We start from the raw sequence: 21,489 nt of genomic DNA, 5'->3' as shown, positions 1-21,489 counted from the left end.
CAAGTAAAGGGTACTGTCCCTTTAAAACCGCTGCGGAGTGCGCAGCCCACCGCTATATGTACAGTGACAAAAGACCCCCAATAGGAGAAGAAAACTGAGCCAGAAATGACACAACAGAGGGTTATGGAAGAGACAGTCTGCAGAGCCCCACAGAGTGTTACCACCTAGGTCGCTGCTTCAGAGGAAAAGGAAGTGAGGTCATGAGAGGCTGAACTATAAGCTGCAAATGACCCAGGGAAAATGGCTGCCCATAGAACTGAATGGGAGACTTCAGGAAAATGGCCGCCGACATGTGCATGGAACGAACGTTCTGCCACACGCAAGATAGCGCCGGAATCGCGCCAAAACAGCATGTAAATCAGCCCACAGTGAAGCTAACATGCTTGCCCAAATTAAAGATTGCGGACCGCGCGGTTTTTCCCCACACACACAAAGTCTGCACCCTCTAACCGACACCGAAGTAACACAGGGGAAGGGGCCCCCACATAGATACACCGCACCGCAGCGCATGTATAGAGAAGACCCCCACAGGGATCACAATAGGGAGCCCCACACCGGCACAGAAATGGGGGACACACAGCAACACAGGACTGCCACCCCAGACAGAGGCCCCACACAGAAGTACTTACCTGTACCAGATGGCGTGGGGTGCCTCTCAGAACGGAAGGCCGCTGTCCTCAACTGACAGGGAATGCCGTTTGCCAAGGACATTACACTGCATATCGCAGATGAGTCCAGTGCCACCTCACAGCTGCATCCCTGCGGCGAGCAGGGATGGGTCGTTCATAATGCCAGGACAAACCATGGCTGAACGCTCGATGGTGGGCTGGGGGTCCATCTGACCCTCTGCCCTGGAGAACCAGGGCGGTCAGTCCGAATCCCAGCTCCGCATGAATCCATCTTCGTCCGAAGAAACGACTAAAACTAAAGCTGACAAAATAAACAGCTAGTATAAGAAGAAAAAAACTGATATTTTCCAAAAGAAATCAAAAAAAAAAGATTAGAAGGCTGAGACTGTGGCCCCAGCACAGGGAAATCCTAACTACTCCTGACGCTAGGCAGAAAGAAACTGAGTTGGGAGTGGTCACTGCAGGGGGGTATTGACTAAGTGGGACAGCCCCCATGGGTGTGTATATGCAAATGCTTTTGTTCTTTTGACTAAGTCTTATGCCTAGCTACTCCTGCGGAGTGGAAGTCAATACCCAATAGTGATGACTTGGCGGCGACTGTCGGAGGACGTAAGAGAAATTTTAATTCACTACTGCAGCGCAGTCAGTGCAAAACTGCTAGGAAAAAAACTAAGCTGCAACAACAGCAGATACACAATAAAATACACATACACACTGCACAACTGCTATAAAAAGAGCAAATAAACAGTTACACACTTCACAGTGGATTGGACTGGACTGAAATCTGAGTCAGTGGAGGACTACCACTGTGTTCATTGATGGACACAGCTCCTGATCTTCTTGACCTTAGGGTTATACTGCCCCCTACAGGAGTAGGACACTAGGGAGGAAAATAACTTGAGTATGCCTATGGGCAGTCCCAGGAGGTATACTCCCCCTCTCTGCTATAGGTACTTAGTTTTGTTACAAGCAGTGTCAGAAGTAATACAATTCCACAGAGGGGTGGGTGCTGTGTCCATCAATGAACATCAGAGAAATGGATTTTACAGTAAGTCAAAAATACAATTTTCTCTTTCGTTCATTGACGGACACAGCGCCTGATCTTCTTGACCATTGGGACATCCCAAAACATTGTCAAACATGAGAGGTGGGAACAGCAAGAAAAAATTCCCAAGGCTAAACTGTAGCCAACCAGGTAACAGGAGCTCAACCAAAACAACTGGAGCCCATCTGAAAAACATTACACCCCCAAAGAGGCAACAAGCCCCCTAAGCAGCAGCCTGCAAAACCTTGCGGCCAAAAGAGGCATCTGCAGATGCCAACACATCCACTCTATAAAATTTTGTGAAAGTGTGCACCAACAACCAAGTAGCCGCCTTGCACACCTGCGTTACTGACGCCCGATGACGAAAGGCCCTAGAAGCACTGAGCGCCCGCGTAGAGTGCACCTTCACAGGGAAAGGAGGAACCTGACCCTTAATCGAAAAGGCCTGAGTCCCCGTCTGTCTGATCCATCTAGAAATGGTCGCAGAAGAAGCGGATAGTCCTTTTTGAGGCCAACTCGTAAGCACAAATATTGAGTCTGACTTCCTAAAAGACTCTATAGCTGCCAGGCACACCCAAATAGCCTGGACCACATCCAAGGAATGCAACACAATTTCTTTAGGATGTTTTGGCCTGGGACACAGGGAAGGCAACACAATGTCCTCATTCAGATTGAAAACAGAGACCACCTTTGAAAGGACGACAGATAGGGGCAAAGAACAAGCTTATCCTTGTGGACCACCAAATAAAGGGAGCAACAAAACAACGCCACCAATTCCAACACCCTGCCCGCAGAGATGATAGCCACCAAAAAGGCCACCTTCTGGGATAGCGTAAGCAGGGTAATCTCCCGATTATTTTCAAAGGGAGGCTTCTGTAGAGCTGAAAGCACCAAGTTGAGATCCCAAAGGCGGTAGTGGGGACCGCACTGGTGGAGTCAAATGTCGAACCCCCTGAATAAAAGTACGCACCAGGGAGTGCGAGGCCAAGGGTTGTTGAAAAAAGACCGCCAAGGCAGACACCTGACCCTTGGTACTCGGGGCCAATTTCTGCTCAACCCCCTGTTGAAGGAAGGTCAAGACCCGAGCCACGGAAAAAGAGCAAGGGTGAACACCATGCGACTCACACCACCATTTCCTAGCATTCAGAAGTGTGGGAATCACCAACCTAGACAAACCCCTATCCTTCAGTACCTGGCTTTCAAGCCACCAAAGCCAGTGACTGTAGTCTCCAAGGGGCGTTAGCGACCAGCTGCACCAGGTTAGCATACCAAGACCAGCGAGGCCAATCCAGGGCCATTAGAATGACCAGAATTCCTTCTGCCTCGATCCTGCGCAAGAGTCCCGGCAGAAGCTTGAGAGGAGAGAAGGCATAAGTCAGACAATACTGGCCCCAGGGCACCACCAGTACATCTCTGGCATCCGCTAGTGGATCCCATGACCATGCTACAAACCTGTGCACCTTCCTGTTGAGTTCAGACATCAACAGATCCACCTCGGGAGTGCACCACCAGAGATACAGCTGATGAAACCCCTCCGGATGAAGGGACCATTCCCCTTGGTCCAATGCCTGCCAAATGAGATAATCCGCCTGCCAATTTCCCACCCCTGGAATATGTAGGGTGGAGGGGGCCGGAACAAAGCATTCTGCCCACCGAAGAATGCCGGCTACCTTCAAAGCTGCCAATACACTTCTTGTTCTACACTGGTGATGGAAATAAGCCACGGCCATGGCATTGTCTGATTGGATTCACACCGGACTCCCCTAATAGCCTGATCACTTGGAATTCCAGGACATTGATTGGGAGTCTGGACCCTTCCAGAGTCCAAACTCCCTGAGAGGAGTTCCGACCCAGGACACCTTCCCAACCAGACAGACTGGAATCTGTGGTGACCACTATCCAATACAGGGAGAGAAAAGATTTGCCCTGGTGAAGAGCTGGAGAGCAAAGCCACCAGATCAGAGACACTTTTGTTTTTTGGCTCAGCCAGATTTGATTGTCCAGAGACTTCGGACACTTGTCTCATTTGGCCAAGATCGCCCTTTGCAGGGACCTCATATGGAACTGTGCAAACTGAAGCTTGTCCAGAGCTAAGAACACTCTGGCTAGAGCCAAGTACAGAGTCAGACCCAGATAGTTCAGTTTCGAGGAAGGAACCAGAGCAGAAAATTTAAAAGCCAGCGGAACTCCCTCAAGAGTCCGTATAGTGCCTTGCAAGAGAAGGTTGTCCAGGTAGCCCAGCTCGCCGGTGGTGCCTCACCCCCCGCCACCTCCATCACCAATACAGCACCCTGCCTCAGCCCCAGGAGGTAGCCAGACCCCCATACAACCCCAGTAAAGGTGGAGGGGGGATGGGAGGTAGACGACTCACAGGACCATCACACTCATGGGGGGGGCCCTAACAGGAAGGAGGGGAACCGGGGGGTCCGATCATTCCAGGGAGGGGCCCGCGTCCACCCCAAAACCCCGCAGGGGAAAGAGGGGATAGCTACGTGCCATACCAGGAACCAGGCGGCACCGCTCCATAGAGAGTCTCCTTGCCATCGAAATGGGGGGGGGGGCTGTCGGCCAGGAGGAACGCTGCAATGCTGGCTGAGACCCTGGTCGTATGCGACCTCACGAGGCGCATAATTCGCAGGCCACAGCCAACCTAGCAAGGAGCGGAGGTCTTCGCATGCTCGCTAGCCAGACTGGGGTAACCACTGGATTTATATTATCCAGCCTGTCGCCCAGTCCGGCAGTTGATTGCAGATCTCACAGGAAGAAACCAGGAAAAAAAAAACAATCCATTTAAAAATTAAAAATTGCCAGGACCAGAGATCCAAGCAAGGAACTAGGTCCTTACTCCTGACTAGTGATGAGCCGAACACCCCCCGGTGTTCAAATAAAAGAACCCCATTGAAGTCTATAGGAGTCGAACCTCGAAAATCAAAACGGCCTCATTTTGAAGGCTTAAATGCAAGTTATTGCCCCAAAAAAGTGTATGGGTCCGAGTACTGACCTGGGGAACATGTAGCAATGATTTTAATGAGGCTTAAAGTGAAACTATAAAAATTAAAAATTCCTTCAAATATCATGCCTGGGGGGGTCCCCTGAATGTGCCTGTAAAGTAGTACATCTCTACAATGTATGTAGCCTGCTGCAGCAATACTGGCATTTCTAAAGAAAAAAATTTCATATACAAATATACATTCAAATTTCAAATCGCATGTATTTGTCATACAGGTGCAGAAAAATTGGGCCTTGGTTGTTAGTGGTGCCTAGGTGTTCAGCCCCTCACAGTTACTCTTGCTGGGCACAGGGACATGCCCTGCTGCTAAAAATTCAATACAAATATGAAATTGCATGTACTATACAGGTGCCAAAAATTGAGCCTTTGCTGTTGGTGGTGCCTGAACACCGTAACCAAGCCCTCGCAGTTACTCTTGCAGGGTGCAGGAACAGGACCTACTGGTAAGAATTCCATACAAATTTGAAATGACATGTGTTATACAGGTGCCGAAAATTGGGCCGTTGCTGTAGGTGGTGCCCCAACACCCTAACCCCTCACAGTTACTCTTGCTGGGTGCAGGAACGGGACCTGCTGGTAAGAATTCCATCCAAGTTTGAAATTGCATGTGCTATACAGGTGCCAAAAATTAGGCCTTTGCTGTAGGTGGTGCCTGAACACCGTAACCCCTCACAGTTACTCTTGCTGGGTGCAGGAACGGCACCTGCTGGTAAGAATTCCATACAAATTTGAAATTGCATGTGCTATACAGGTGCCAAAAATTGGGCCTTTGCTGTTGGTGGTGCCTGAACACCGTAACCAAGCCCTCGCAGTTACTCTTGCTGGGTGCAGGAACGGGCCCTTCTGGTAAGAATTCCATAAAAATTTGAAATTGCATTTGCTATACAGGTGCCAAAAACTGGCCCTTTGCTGTAGGTGGTGCCTGAACACCGTAACCCCTCGCAGTTACTCTTGCTGGGCACAGGAACGGGTCCAGCTGCTAAAAATTCCATACAAATTTGAAATTGCATGTACTATACAGGTGCCAAAAATTGGGCTTTTGCTGTTGGTGGTGCCTGAACATCATAACCAAGCGCTCGCAGTTACTCTTGCTGGGTGCAGGAACGGGACCTGCTGGTAAAAATTCCATACAAATTTGAAATTGCATGTACTTGTCATACAGGTGCAAAAATATTGGGCCTTTGGTGTTGTTGGTGCCTGAACACCATAACCCCTCACAGTTAGCAGGGCACAGGGACAGGGCCTGCTGTTAAAAATGACATCCAACATTGAAATTGTATGCACCTGTTATACAAGTGCAGAAAAATTAGGCCTTAGGGGTTGGAAGTGACCTAAACCAAAAACATTGTTGGAAGCTAGTAGAATCAAGGTAGAGGAATAGGATAGGCAGCATATGCAGTCTTCAAGGGATGGCAGACCCCTAGCAAATTCAATCAGTTACATCAGCATCAGGGGCCTGATAACTGTTGTTAATCCAGGACTGGTTCATTTTGATAAAAGTCAGCTGGTCAACAGAGTCTGTGGACAGACGCACTCTTTTGTCCATCACAAAACCTCCAGCAGCATTGAACGTCCTGGGTGCTGCTGAGGACTAAAGAACTGTTTAAAGACATCGGTCAGCCAGCCGCCATCTCCACCGCTCCTCCTTTGGCTGAAAGATGCCTCAGAAACACGTCCAGAGAATGTTGACCTCCCAGTGTCTGGAAAGGTGGTACACAAAATTTTTTTTTCAAGGCCTCCTAAAGTTGTTTCATCCTTTGCGAATGCAGGATGAGCTCTGCAAATTGACCCTTGTAACGTGGATCAAGAAAGGTTGCCAACCAGTAATTATCCCTCTCCTTGATAGCACTAATCCTCGGCTGCTTTCGCAGACTTTGCAGAATCAGGGAGCCAATGCAACGTAAGTTGGAGGAGGCATGATCTTCTGAGTCCTCTGGGTCACTAAGAATGACATTGTTAGGAGGAGCAACCTCTCCCCAAACACATACAACTCCTGGGGTTTCTGGGGAATCAAAACCATCCCTTGAAGACTGCTGTATGCTATCCTCTACATCCATGCTGCCGAAATCCTCCTCCTCTTCCTCCTGTGTGTTTTGTGGCCCTGCAGGAATGATATCTGCATAAAGGGGGCCTTGTGAGGAAAGGAAGTCCTCCGCTTCCTCCCGCTGTTCTGCCTCAAGTGCCTTGTCAATGATTGCACGCAGCGTGTGCTCCAGCAGGTAGACTAGAGGGATAGAGTCACTGATGCATGCATTGTCCCGGCTCACCATCCTTGTGGCCTGCTCAAATGGTGACAGGATGATGCATGCATCCTTTATCAAAAGCCACTGGCGTGGTGAAAAAAAGCCAAGCTCCCCTGACCCTGTCCTTGTGCCATACTCACACAGGTACTGATTGATGGCCCTCTGCTGCATGTGCAGCCGCTGCAGCATTGCCAACGTTGAGTTCCACCTGGTGGGATTGTCACAAATGAGGCGGTTGTTGGGCAGGTTGAATTCCCATTGAATGTCAGATAAGCGAGCACTGGCATTGAACGAATGGCGGAAATGGCCACAGACTTTTCTGGCCTGCCTCATGAGATCTTGGAAGCCCAGGTATCTGCTCAGGAAACGCTGCACCACCAGATTCAGAACATGTGCCAAGCATGGAACTTGTGTCAAGTGTCCCTGTCAGAGGGCGGAGAGAAGGTTGGTGCCATTGTCACATACAACCATTCCTAGCTCAAGCTGTCATGGCGTCAACCATCTGTAACGCTCCTGCGTTTCATGTATGGTGTGGATTTTCAGCTGCAGAAATATTCCACTTCAGTAGTCATGTAAGAGAGATGCTGAGATACCATTCCCAACCTCAATGACTCATGTGTGGAAGGTCTTAATTCAGCTAGTAAATACACACACTCAACAAGCTGGTTCCTAGAGTGACTTTATGTATGTAGTAACACAGTGATGAAGATTTAAGAGACAGGTTGAGTGGAGGTGGTAGGTGACAGACACTTGAAGGTAAGACAGTAGCAGATGGATGCAGGTAGGTTTAGCAATCATGTATGGTAGCAGATGACAGAGTAGCAGGTGGACATACAAGAGAGATCAACCCAGTGCAGGAATAAGTAGCAGTAGTCTTAAGAGCTAGCAATCTAGATATGCAGATGTGATAAATAGTCTTTACTATGCAGAGCTAGATAGTGTAAGCTTAGTATAAGTTTATAGAGGGTTCCCCTGCGGGGTACTTAGCACTAATAGCAATACAGCCAAAGGTTGGTTCAGGAGGAGCGGATGATCCGGAAGCGGGATACAGAGATCAGCGCAGCGAGGTTCCGTCAGCGAGGTATGCTTGCAAGCACGAAAGCTTCAAGCCAAGTTAGCATCCAGGTAAGGGTGTTTGAACGAACACATGTGAGTGAGAACCGGCGATTTAAATAGCCATCTAGTCCGGCGCTGAGTGATGACAGCATCAGTCTTAAAGGGAAACACACCTATATGTGTTTCTTCTATCTAGGTAGATGGAAATCACCCGGAAATAATGTGATAGGAGGCACTGAGAGTGCCAGAACCTTACACCATCTCTGACCCTGCCCCTGCAGAGCTGACAGAATCTCTGCACCGGTGTGACTCCTATCCCCTAGACAGACCAACTGAAGGACAGCGTGGCATCTTTTAGCCTGACCGCTTGCTTAGCCCCTTTGAACGCTTAGGGAGCACTGCTGCTACAGAGAACAATTGAGCAGAAGAGGACATGGAGGAGGAGGAGGTGGTGGAGTAGCCAGTTGTGGCAGAACCAGCACCAGCCTTTTGGAGGCGTGGTGGCAAAACAAGCTGCAACACCGAACCCTGTCCTGCATCCTTCCCAGCTGCCAGCAGTTACCCAGTGTGCAAGAAAGAAATGTAACATCTCTGTCCATGCCTGCTGGATCAAGAGTCAGCAGTAATGTGCACCTTCCTGGTGACCGCTTTGTCCAACGAGGCCAAAACACTACCTTCCACACGACGGTAGAGAGTCGGAATGGCCTTACGTGAAAAGAAATGCCTTTTCGGGACCTGTCTTTGTGATGCAGCACATTCCTCAGATTTGCGAAAGGGAGCAGAGTCTACCAGATGAAAAGGCAGCAATTGTAATGCTAGCAATCTGGCCAAGCTAGCATTAAGATGCCGAGCATGTGGATAGTTGGGACAGCATTTCTTTCTATGGTTCAAAAACTGGAGTAGTGAAATTTGCCTGCTGCTCAAATCAAGTGGTGGTGTACTACTAGCAGATTGGGTGCAAGTCTCTGTGGCACTCATTGCTATACCATCATCCCTCTCAATGCTGGTATTTGAGAAGGCATGAGGTATAGTAGGGTTAGAGCTTACAGATGAGGAGCATGGTGATGTATGCTTGTTTTGATCGGGTGCCTCTTTCAGGTGCTGTTGCCAACGGACTGCATGGCACGTCGTCATATGCCTTGTCAAGTATGTGGTGCCCAAGCAGCTTGTGTTCTGGCCACGCTTGATCCACTTTAGACAGATGTTGCAAACAGCAATGCTTCGGTCTACTGCACATGTGCTGAAAAAAGCCCACACTAATGAACTTTTGTGAGTCCACGGGGAGTTTGCAGCACCCTGCACCTGTGGAGCTCTGTGCTGTGACGCAATAGGTTGGCTACTGCTATGGTGGCCCCTGGAGCACATCCTGCCTCGTTGGAGTTGTGCGTCCTCCTCATCCTCATCCTCCCACTCCTCCTCCTCTTCTATCCTGTCAGGCACCCAAGTACAGTCAGTGACCTCATCATCCCCTCCCTCCTCGTCACTGGAGCAAACTTGGCAAAATGCTTCAGCTGCGGCAACATGACTTCTGGTTTCTTGTCCGTCATTGTCACCCCCTCTCTCTAGGCTCACGTTATTCCCTTCATCAACCTGGGAACCAACATCACAGCTTTCAAATTCCAGCGCATCCTCCAGCAGCATGTCACTGACACTATGATCGAATAGTTCAGGTGACTCCTCTGTGCATGATGGTGGGGCGACAGAAAGAGTAGCTGTGGAGAGGGAACCTGTGGAAAAGGCCGCTTTGTGCAGCTGCGGTGGAAGGCAAACTACTGTGAGCATGGGTGTCAGAGGACGAGGAGGATGAGGACGGCTTATTGATTCACTCCACCAACTCTTCCACATGTTGTGGCTGAATAGCACAGGCAGCACCGGAAATAAAGGACGGGCATGCCCCGCCTGCAGAGGATGCACTATGTCGACTGTGACCACCAATTTTCACAATGGACACAGAGGCTGCTTGCCCTCTTTTTGTGACCCGTGAGCGTCGGCCTCTCCTTGTCAGCCTTTCGGACATGATGTTGATACAGATCAATATAGGGTATACGCAACTGACCAATAGATACTCAATGACCTGCTATGATGTAATCAATAGCCCTATAGATGAGCTGTGCTGCTTAAAGGATGTACGCAAGTGACCGATTAACAATACTCTCACTGATATGATGTAATCAATAGTCCTATAGACGAGCTGTGCTGCTTATAGGATGTACGCAAGTGACCGATTAACAATACTCTCATTGATATGATGTAATCTATAGCCCTATAGATGAGCTGTGCTGCTTATAGGATGTACGCAAGTGACCGATTAACAATACTCTCACTGATATGATGTAATCAATAGCCCTATATATATATAGAGATCTATGTATGCTATATGGTCTATGGTATGCACTACTGAATATACTTCTCACTATCTGATCTCTGAACTTCTAAAAAGCACAAACCTCTCTCCCTCCCTGCTATGAATGTCTCACTGGAACTGCACTGTCTGACAAACTGCAAAGAAACTATTTACTCCCTGCCTCAAACAAGTTCATGTCCCTCCCTACACTGCTAGGAATGTCTCTCTGCACTGTCTGACAAGCACCAAAAAAAACTACTCTCGCTCTGCCTCAAACGCGTTCCTCTCCCTGTCTCCTCGCCCGCGCAATCACAGTACACGGTGCAGCTGCTCGGGCAGCCTTTATGTAGTGTGGGGCGTGTACTTGGCCCCTGAGCCACGATTGGTTAAAGGCAGCCTGCCTTTAGTCCAATCATGGCAGAGATCATTTGATTGGCCAAAGCATAAGGTCAGGGTGCATGCTTTGGCCAATCACATAACACGCGGCCGATATTGGAAGCGATGTTCGAGTTGAAGTTAGCTTTGACTCGAACTCGAAGCTCATCCCTACTCCTGACTAGGCAGATAAATGTAGAGTACCTATAGCAGACTGGGGGAGTATACCTCATGGGACTGCCCATAGTCAATTTATTTTTCTGCCTAGTGTCCTACTCCTGTAGGGGGCAGTATAACCCAATGGTCAAGACGATCAGGAGCTGTGTCCGTTAATGAACGAAAGAGAAAATCTACTTTCTTCATAAATTTACGTTATTGATAAAAAAAAATCCCAATTGGTGTATATTGATTGGTTTGTGTGAAAGCTATAGTGACTACAAACTATGATATATATACACTGGAATTTGGTGATAAAGATTCAGTGGAGACACCTTTTTCCCATGAGAACACTTACAGGAGTGAATTTCCCTTCCTAGGGGTAGATTTCTCTCACTTCCTGATGTCTCCCTCAGTTTTTAAGTAGGAGTCGTTTGTAAGTCGGATGTTTGTAACCCGGGGAACCACATGTACTACTTATGGTGGCGTTTAACCGATTGCCGACTGCGCACAGTATATTTACTGCGGCAGTCAGCCCCGGCCAGGCAGAGTGACGTAGGTCTACGTCGCTCGCCTGTCACCGGATTTTGAGCCAATAGCGGGCGAGCACGCGCCCGCTGAGGCGGGCGAGCGCGCGCCCGCTGAGGCGCGCGCCCGGCTCGTTCACGGAGGAGTGCGGGCGTGTGACCGGCGGACCCGATGTCCGCCGGTCACACTACGATCGTCGGTAGAGCGGGAGAAAGGCGGAGCGGCTTATGTAAACAAGCCGCCTGTCATTCTCCCCTGTGTAAAAATGGAGATCAGACGGTTCTACTATGTAGAACCGTTGATCTCTGTTTTTACACTAGTAGCCATGTCCCACTACAGTTAGAATCACGCCCCTAGGACACACTTAACCCCTCCCTGTCCAATACAGTTAACCCCTTCCCTGCCAGTGTAATTTTTACAGTAACAGTGCATATGTATAGCACTGATTACTGCAGTAATGTCACTGGTACCCCCAAAAGTGTCAAAAATGTCAGTCAAGGGTCAGATCTGTCCGCCGCAATGTCGCAGTACCGTAAAAAAAAAAAACCGCAGATCGTCGCCATTACTCTTTAAACAAAAAAACACCAAAAATGACAAAAATCTTTCCCTTTGTTAGTAAACGCGATAACTTTTGCGCAAACCAATCAAAATACGCTTTTTGCGATTTTTTTTTTACCAAACATATGTAGCATAAAACAAATTGGCCGAAAATGTTAAAAAAATTTTGATTTTTACATTTTTTTGGGGGGGAATTTCATATAAAAAAAGTGAAAAATATTGTTATTTTTGCAAAATTTACGCTCTTTTTTTGTTTATAGCGCATGATCAAAAAAATCGCACAGGTGATCAAATACCACCAAAAGAAAGCTCTGTTTGTGGGAAAAAAAGGACGTGAAATTCGTTTAGGTACAGCGTCGCGCGACCGCGCAATTGTCCGTTAAAGTCACGCAGTAAAAAATCGCAAAAAAAACCCTGGTCAGGAAGGGGGTAAAATCTTCCGGGGCTTAAGTGGTTAAAGACTTCTAATGGAACTGCGATAGTGCGGTGGGCAATCTGACACCAACGTTGGGGGGGAACTGCCACTGACATCACCAGTGACAATAATACAGTGATCAGTTATAATACTATATACCAGCCGTCACTAAATGGCGGCCCGCGGTCCAGAAGCGGCTCGCACGATGCTTCCGCCCGGACCCGTCAGGCCGCCACTGTAAGTAGGCATTGGTTTGCTGGGACCGCGGGTGTCCCAGCAACCAGTGACATTCCGTGTGTGCGCCCCGCCCCCTGCTTCTTTCTTCGGCTCCCTCCTAGACAGCCGCGGGTTGGGCTGTGACGTCACGTGCGGGCCCCGCCCCCCTGCTCCTAACTGCGGCTCCTGACTCTCACACTTAGCCTATCCATGAGCTGGGGCGTGACATCACATGCACGCCCTGCCCCCCTGATGTTCGCTGCTCCTGGCTCCCGCATTTTCCTCTCCAAAAGGTATGTGGGGCACATTTTTATAAAATGCAGACTGATGGGCATATTTTGTTAAGGGGCACACATTTGTGTCCATTAGAGTGCCCCATAAAATAAAATATTTGGCTGGTTGCTGGCTGGTTGGTAAGTAGTGACTGGAAATCCCTTCGTTTTTGATCTGCGTTTGCCCTTCCAGTGCTCCTTACTATCTAGACCAGTTATAGGTGGAGGAGGTGACCCCTTTTTGCAATATCGTATAACGTTTATATTGGTCAGGCAACGCACTGACACCTTCGCTGCCATTGTGCTATGTGCTGGGTGTTCAGTGTGACCCTGCGCCTTTAAGGAGGGATGGGCTCCCTCCAGTCACCTGTCCTCCATCTATCTCGTCAGAATGCATGTGCTCCCATTGTGGAGACTCTTTAAAGGTAGAGTTAGGGACTGCAGATATCAGGGTGCCTTGGCGCGGCCTGAAGCTTATGCATGTATTTGCAAATGTGTGCAACTAAACCCCTGTTTTTAACGCATACTGTTAGACAGGTTAATTTGGCTGGTTGCTGGCTGGTTGGTAAGTAGTGACTGGAAATCCCTTCGTTTTTGATCATAAAATAAAATATGCCTATCAGCGTGCGCCTTATTTTATGTTAAGGGTCACGCTCATGGGCAAATTTTATGTTAAGGGGCACTCTAATGGGCATATTTTATGTTAAGGGGCACTCTAATGGGCATATTTTATGTTAAGGGGCACTCTAATGGGCATATTTTATGTTAAGAGCAACGCTGATGGACACGTTTTGTTTTGCCCATCAGCGTGCCCCTTAACATAAAATGTTCCCATCAGAGTGCCCTCTAACATAAAATATGCCCATCAGAATGCCCCCTAACATAAAATGTGCCCATCAGCGTGCCCCCTAACATAAAATGTGCCCATCAGCGTTCCCCTTATTTTATGTTAAGGGTCACGCTGATGGGCATATTTTATGTTAAGGGTCATGCCGATGGGCACATTTTATGCTAGGGGGCATGCTGATGGGCAAATTTTATGCTAAGGGTCACGCCGATGTTCACATTTTATGCTAGGGGGCACGCTGATGGGCAAATTTTATGCTAAGGGTCACGCTGATGGGCACATTTTATGTTAGGGGGCACTCTGATGGGCACATTTTATGTTAAGGGGCACTCTAATGGGCATATTTTATGTTAAGAGCAACACTGATGGACACGTTTTGTTTTGCCCATCAGTGTGCCCCCTAACAAAATGTGCCCATCAGAGTGCCCCCTAACATAAAATGTGCCCATCAGCGTGCCCCCTAACATAAAATGTGCCCATCAGCGTGCCCCTTATTTTATGTTAAGGGTCACGCTGATGGGCAAATTTTATGCTAAGGGTCACGCTGATGGACACATTTTATGTTAAGGGGCACTCAAATGGGCATATTTTATGTTAAGAGCAACGCTGATGGACACATTTTGTTTTGCCCATCTTTCTGAGTCATAGCACAGACTTCAGATTCGGACCACGGCCCAAAGAAAATTTTACCGACCGGACCTCCTTGAATTTTAATTCATTACCCCTGCTATACACAGTCACTGCACTAATGACATTGGCTGGGAAGGGGTTAACATCAAGGGCGATCAAGGGGTTAAATATGTGTCTAACAATGTGTAATGTATGTAAAGTGTGCTGCTTTTCTTAACTGTTCTCTAAGTTTTTCATCCCTGCTTTGCAGGGTTGAGAAACATGGAGATTGTTCACTGTGTACAATGTACCCAGGACTTACTGACAGGCTCTCGCTGTATAAAATCACAGCGAGTGGCGGCGCATTGCCTACAGCTGCTGCTCGTCCACAGTGCAATGCGGGCAGGTGATCGCTAAGTGGTTAATGATATGCATCTTGTAGAACAATGCAAATTTTAAAAAAGTGTCTTACTGGGGTAGGCATTCATGTAAAATGGGCATGGTTCTACAACTACGGGGTACATATTTCTACAAGTACATTCTCCACTTACAATGGCTTGCTGGACACAGAAAAACAAAAACAAAAAAAAAAAAAAGGGTCCATGGAAATATTTTTGAAATGTTGGCAACTATGTATCCCACAAATGGCAAAAATGGGGTGCTTCGGCGTGGACGGATGAGAGCGTGAACTTGCCAAGCTCCCAGCTCGAGGTGCTTCCCCAGACTCAATACCTAGCACAGATCCTGCATTCACGGCTCTCCTAGTCCTGCTGCCTCCAAGTCTCACTGCCGCTTGATTTAATCCAGTCGACACTGGCACAGACACACAGATGGCCCCTCCCCCCAAACGGAAACAAGATGGCTTCGGCCCCGACTGCCAGTAACCCTACCCTCCAGGCATCAGGGCCTCCGCACAGGGAGATCACAGAGAGGATCAAAATCTGCCGCCATTCTCCTCATCTAGCGACCTCTCTCAATGCATCCCTCGCTCCTTCTCAATGTCTCCTGAAGTAGGAGATGGTGAATTCAGCCTTGGTCTGTGCCTTTCACCAGCAACAACTACCCCAGCACCGAGCCTCAACTGCAGCCATAACATCAATGGTGGCACACAACTGACCGAGCAGACCCTTTGGGCCTTTCTCCAGCAGTTACCAGCAAGAACTGACTGAAGAGCTAGCTAATAGAGTGGAAACTGCACTAAGGGGTGAATTGCAGGTGCTCAAACAAGAAATATCTGAGGTTGATGCTAGAGTGACAGTGCTGGAACAGAACAAAGGGGCTGTAACACGTACCGCACAGCTTCACCTACACCTACTTCTTGACGACCTTAAAAACCGCAGACAGAACATACTACTACGGGCATTCCAGAACGTGTCACAGACAGAACACCATTCACATGTTACTGCCATCTTTATCAGGTATCTGGACCGCCCTTCAGAAACAGAAGTTTCTATTGATAGGGTCCACCATACCCTCGGCCCTCGATCTACCATACCAGATAGGCCCAGAGACATGCTGTGCCACCTGCATGCCTTCAAGCTAAAAGAAGAGATTTTACAGCAAGCTTGGAGAGTAGGTGTACTAAAATTCAATGGAGCCTCTGTCTACCTCCTACCTGACATCTCCAGAAAAAGCCTGTCCATGCGCAGGGCCTTGCGGCCCCTGTTGGAGAGACTAGAGGAACTGGGAATGTCTTACACATGAGGTCATCCCTTCCACTTAAAAGCACGTAAAGGTAATCGCTCCTTTTCAATGCGTCACCCATCGGAGCTATTTAGCCTTTTCATTTTCAATGAGATGGATCTCTTCCACGTTCCCAACTGGCTTACTATTGAAACCACGTTGGATCCCTCAGATGGTTTGCCTCAGGGTAGACCTCAACGAGACAGTCGCCAATCCTGAAGGCACGGACCATCGGCTCCACGGAGTGATGACTGACGCTAATTGTCTATCAACTGTACCACAGGATCTTTTAACCATGGGACCCTTACACAAGAAAAGCGACACACCATCTTACCTGTGCCGTTCGCCACTCAGGTTCCCTTTTACAACAGAAACACCAGACTGACACCCCCCCCCCTTCCCCAGCCTTTCTCATCATTCCTGATGCAGTATAGCCCATAATGCAGTGAAGGCGCCAAATGGCTGGCATCCTCTTGGGGAGTCACAGATTGCCTGCTTTCTCAGGTTTGTGCATGGTGAGTGATATCGCTCCCTAGACACACTGCCGGCCCCCGACAGGATGATCTACACAATGGAACGGGGTCGCAACCCCCTACCTGGGTGGGACTACGAGTGGATAACCTTACTGGTGGGCTGGCTTTGTCAGGAATACTACAACTGAATTACCCAACCCGATTCATCTGTCAGGTTCAGTTATGCTTAACTATTGCCCTGCTATACCAATGTTTATTTCCATAACCAGAAGGGGCTTGATCACATGTTGGGCAAAGGGGCCCTGCAGGGGCAACGCTTATCTCCCTTTAGGTGAGTGCCCCAAAAAGAAAAAAATATTACTTGGCCGCTTATCCAAATCTTGTTAAAGGATCTACAGCTTGGCCATATACTAGCTCATGTATTGGGAGAAATGTAATTTAATCAAGTCGACACTGGCATGGAACGGTACCTGCGACCGAACACACAGACAGCCCCTCCCCCCGAACGGAAACAAGATGGCGTCGGCCCCGACTGCCAGTAACAATGCCAGGCACCAGGACCTCCGCACAGGGAGATCACGATCTGACACCGTTCTCTCCATCTAGCGACCTCTCTCCATGCATCCCTCCTTAGAAAGACAAGCTTGTGCCTCGTCGAAACGTCGATTAAACCGTCATTGTCCGTTCACCTTTCAAGACCCGTGAGTTCTTTGGTTTATTGGGAGAAATGTTTGTACGTTCAAATAACTTTGTTATTGTTTCAGATTTCTTTCATTTGGACTGGTGGGGACCCCTCGGGTTGGGGCTCCTCGTCTGAAATTGCCGAACCGCTACCCAACTTAGGGTAACTTAACCTTCTGTGACCTGGTGGCCGCTGACCGCCTTAGCTTAATTTCCCTTATTCCTCCCTTCTCCCTCTAACCTCCCCTACCGCAGCCTAACTGAGCAGTCAATCATTCCTCTCTTCCCCCTTTCTTTCCTCCCCTTTTTTTTTTTTTCCCCTTCTCTCCTTTTCCCTCTCTATTGATATCCTCATTCCCCGTCCCGGAAGGTTGTGCTGAAAATCTGCTGAAGCTACAGTTGCCGTGCCAATGAAGGTTATTTTCTTGAAATATCAAGGGGCAAAATTCCACAGAGAAATGAACTGGTTGCCTCAAGGAGCTCTGGAGATTGAGAGCTCAAATAGTTTTTATTCAAGAGACTCACTTCAGAGCGGATAAGATCCCTAAATTTCACAACAATTTCCAGACGGTCTACTATAGCACGTCACCTTCCTCCAAATATAAAGGAACTAGCATTCTTATTGCCAAGTCCCTGCCTAGGCAATTTTCAGATGTGTATCAGGATCTGGAGGGCAGATTAATTTTGCTGAAGGAAAAAATGTATTCTTAAACTTTCACACTGGCGAACGTGTATCTACCTAATACCAATCAAGTAACGGCCTTTTAAATCTTTTCTATCTAATCTTGATCCCTTCATTGAAGAGACCCTCATCCTAGGGGGAGACTTTAACGTGACCATTGACCCTCGCAAAGACACCTATACGGGACTGACTGCCAACACTAGAGGTTTTAGAATGCACCTCAAGGATCTTCTCCACTCACATCAATTAGTGGACATTTGGAGGATCTTCCATCCCCAGGAAAGATTACACCTTTTACTCCCCCTCACAAGGTTCTTATTCCAGAATCAATTTTATTCTTATCAAACATCTAATATCCTTCTAATTTCGAAGGCTGAAATAGGTCACATTGCATTATCAGATCATGCTCCAATTTTATTAGACGTTATCCCCCAACAACAACAACAAGCACGTACACCGGCGTGGCGTCTAAATGAGTCACTATTAAAAGACCCAGAAATCACAACCGACATTCTGCGCAAATTGAATGAATATTTCTCTACGAACTCGGAATCTGTAAAGAATCCACTTACTTTGTGGTCCGCACACAAGTGCGTTATCCATGGGGTCTTCATTAAACACGGTCATACAGCTAAACAACGCAGATTAAAAAAACTGACTGACTTACTTTACAAACTACACAATCTGGAAAGAGATCACAAACTTAACCAGAACCCTGCTCTAGAAGGGGAACTTACAAAAGTACGGGAAAAGCTAAAAATTATCTTTTCCAGGTTCGTCGCTCTTATTAGGAGTATGGCAACAAGTGCAGCCTTATGTTAGCTAGAGCCACTGCAGAGCTAGCTGAGGCTTTCCGTAAATTCTACTCGGATCTCTATAACTTAAAAGCTACCCCCTCAACATCCTCATGTATCACTATACTTTCTGAAATAACTACCTACCTACAGGAAGCCCAACTTCCTATGCTTACTCATGACGAACAGGATTCTTTATCAGAACTATTCTCGGCCAAGGAAGTTGCAGCTGCCATAGCTGCTACACAGCTCGGAAAAGCCCCAGGCACAGATGACGTCATACTTGCTTATTACAGGGGCTTCCAATCGCAGCTCACCCCTTACTTTTTAGAGGCTTTAATGCGATCACAAATGGCCAAAGTGTCCCACCCCAGCTTCTAAGGGCTAACATTTCTGTTATTACGAAACCGGGCAGGGACCCGTTACTATGTGCCAGCTACCGCCCCATCTTGCTTTTGAACTGTGATGTCAAATTATTTTCTAAGATCATCGCAACCAGATTGAATGTCATCATGTAACGCCTTATACCCATCATTTAGGGTTTATTCAATACAGAGAAGAAAGGGACAATACCATTAGAACCCTAGATATCATAGCATCGGCCAAGAAACTCAACACCCCTTTGATGCTTCTGTCCACAGATGCCAAAAAGGCTTTCGACAGAGTTGACTGGACCTTTCTCATTGAAACTCTCAAAAGCTTCGGTATGCCTACCCTAATCTTATCTTGGATATCTGCCGATCTGACTGCTACCGTGCAAATTAACTGCTTTAACTTTGACCCCCTTACGATCTCTAATTGCACCAGACAGGGCTGTCCTCTATCGCAACTCCTTTTTATACTCACTTTAGAACCTTTTCTTCAACATATACGAATTAACCAGGATGTGAAGGGAATTAAATCTGCCACTTACCACCACAAGGTGGCAGCTTATGCCAATGATCTCCTTTTTTATATCATGGAACGTATAACCTCCTTATCCTCCCTACTAGGAACTGAAAAATTATGGCTCCTTGTCCAACTTTAAGATAAATCTCGAAAAATCAGAAGCTCTCAATGTTTCTCTATCAGAATCTACTCTTACAGGACTAAGGCCTAACTTACTCTTTAAATGGGACGCTCACTATATCCAATACCTAGGGACAAAAATCCCTACGAATCTGAACTCCATATTCAAACCTAATTTTACTTTCTATCCTACTCAGGTACCCATCCCGGGCCTTCCTTGGGCAGGCAAATCATATACCTCTTGCCTATCCTACCATCCATTAATTGGACCCACCTTAACTGAATCTCAATGGTTTTATAAACAATTCTCTATCAACAACTTTCCCTCCTTTATGACACTGATAATAGGTCACCCCGCGTTCTTACCTGGATTAGCGGATCCAGCTTTTACTTCACACTCGCCTATGAAACACTTACGTGCATCCCATTTCCTACGCACAAACGGCTGGATCCCAAGCAGAGCTCTGCCCTTGAGTTTAAGGTCTCAGTTCCTGGACCATAGGAGAGCTATTCAATTGTCACATTTCCTGAGCTACCTACCCAAACCACATCTATTCCAGAGGCCCCTCAGCTCATTTGAGGAGCTCTGTCTGGGGGATTTCCAATACCGAAATCCTTGTCACACTCATACAAATCGCTATCGGACCTTCACACACAATCGGAACCCTCCTTTCTCTCCAAATGGGAAACTTTTGGAGAACTTGACGATTCCTTTATACCAACGCTTTTTAGTCTTATTTGCAGGTTCTACTAGACTTTGGGTCACACAATGAAGCTTCATACCCTGTTGACTGATATTTTAGTGGCACACCAGCCGCTTGCTCTTTACTTTTCGTTGTCATTTGCTGTGCATCTCTAAATAAAAAATGTAAAAAAAATGGGGTACTATTCCTTCCACTGACACCAATGGGGAATTATTCTTACTTCCACTGACCACAGGCGCTATTTTTTTTTTTTTTTTTACTTTCACTGACCAACAAACCTGGAGGATTTTTTATTTCCATTGATTACCAATTCTGAGGCCTTTTTTACTCCCACTGGCGCTGGGTCATTTTCTTCTACCATTTACCACAGTCTGGCCCCCCTAAATTCTAAAGGACAGTGAACTGGTACTTTGTTTAGCCAGTTTAGAGACCCTTGTTTTAAAGGCAGCAGCACAATCTATTCCATTTTTGTATCAAGTGTATATATACTATATGTATTTTTATAAACCTAATTCAGGGTTACACAGTTCAGCAGCCCAACTTGTACAGGAGTGCAAAATTGAAATGTAGGCTTTCCATATAAACATATGATTGTTAGCTTTCAATGAGCATATAATACAGCACAAATACGGTAATACATATTTTACAGACAATACATTTAAAAAATATAAGAACATTAAATATAAAAACACTTAAGATATAATTTACCCCAAGAAGCTCTGATGTCCTTTTTAGCTCATCCATATTAACTTGTATGGGATGATTTTCCATTACTAGAAAACAAATATGCTCACTATATAGTATGCTACTCAAATTATCAATGCAAGTAATTGTTACAGTACATTTAAAATAAGAAACACAACAGCTATTGTAAATGGCATAGTTAAGGCAAGAAACTGTGGAAGAAATAGCAGGAAAAATTATTTTTTTGACTGAGAAAGAGTGACGGGACTGGTTGGTGGATGGGGGGACACATTTCTTCAAGCATGTCGCTGTATTTAGCGTGGACGTTAATGAAGTATGCTGTCAGAAACATGAATATTTCTGAGTGGGGTGGCTATAAGGCAAAGCCAAAATAAATTTGTTGAGGTGACTGCTGTTCTATCCAGCTTTTATGCCCAAGTAACTGGCTGAAAGTACCTATTTTCAGCCACAACTTTT

General features: G+C 47.0%; 1 protein-coding gene across 1 annotated transcript in view; it reads right to left on the bottom strand.

Moving 5' to 3' along the window:
* Positions 1-21,489, bottom strand: part of POLN (DNA polymerase nu) — a 560,717-nt gene that overhangs the window by 340,056 nt on the left and 199,172 nt on the right. Inside the window, exon 7 of the mRNA XM_082249983.1 lies at positions 21,037-21,101. Coding sequence (XP_082106109.1) covers positions 21,037-21,101 — 65 coding nt within the window. The remainder of the gene's footprint in view (positions 1-21,036; positions 21,102-21,489) is intronic.

The sequence above is a fragment of the Pelophylax lessonae genome, assembly GCF_965119305.1.
Source record: "Pelophylax lessonae genome assembly, chromosome: 1".
Lineage (NCBI taxonomy): Eukaryota > Metazoa > Chordata > Amphibia > Anura > Ranidae > Pelophylax > Pelophylax lessonae.
The sequence above is the reverse complement of the archived record's forward strand: the minus strand, read 5'-3'. Positions and strand labels throughout refer to the sequence as shown.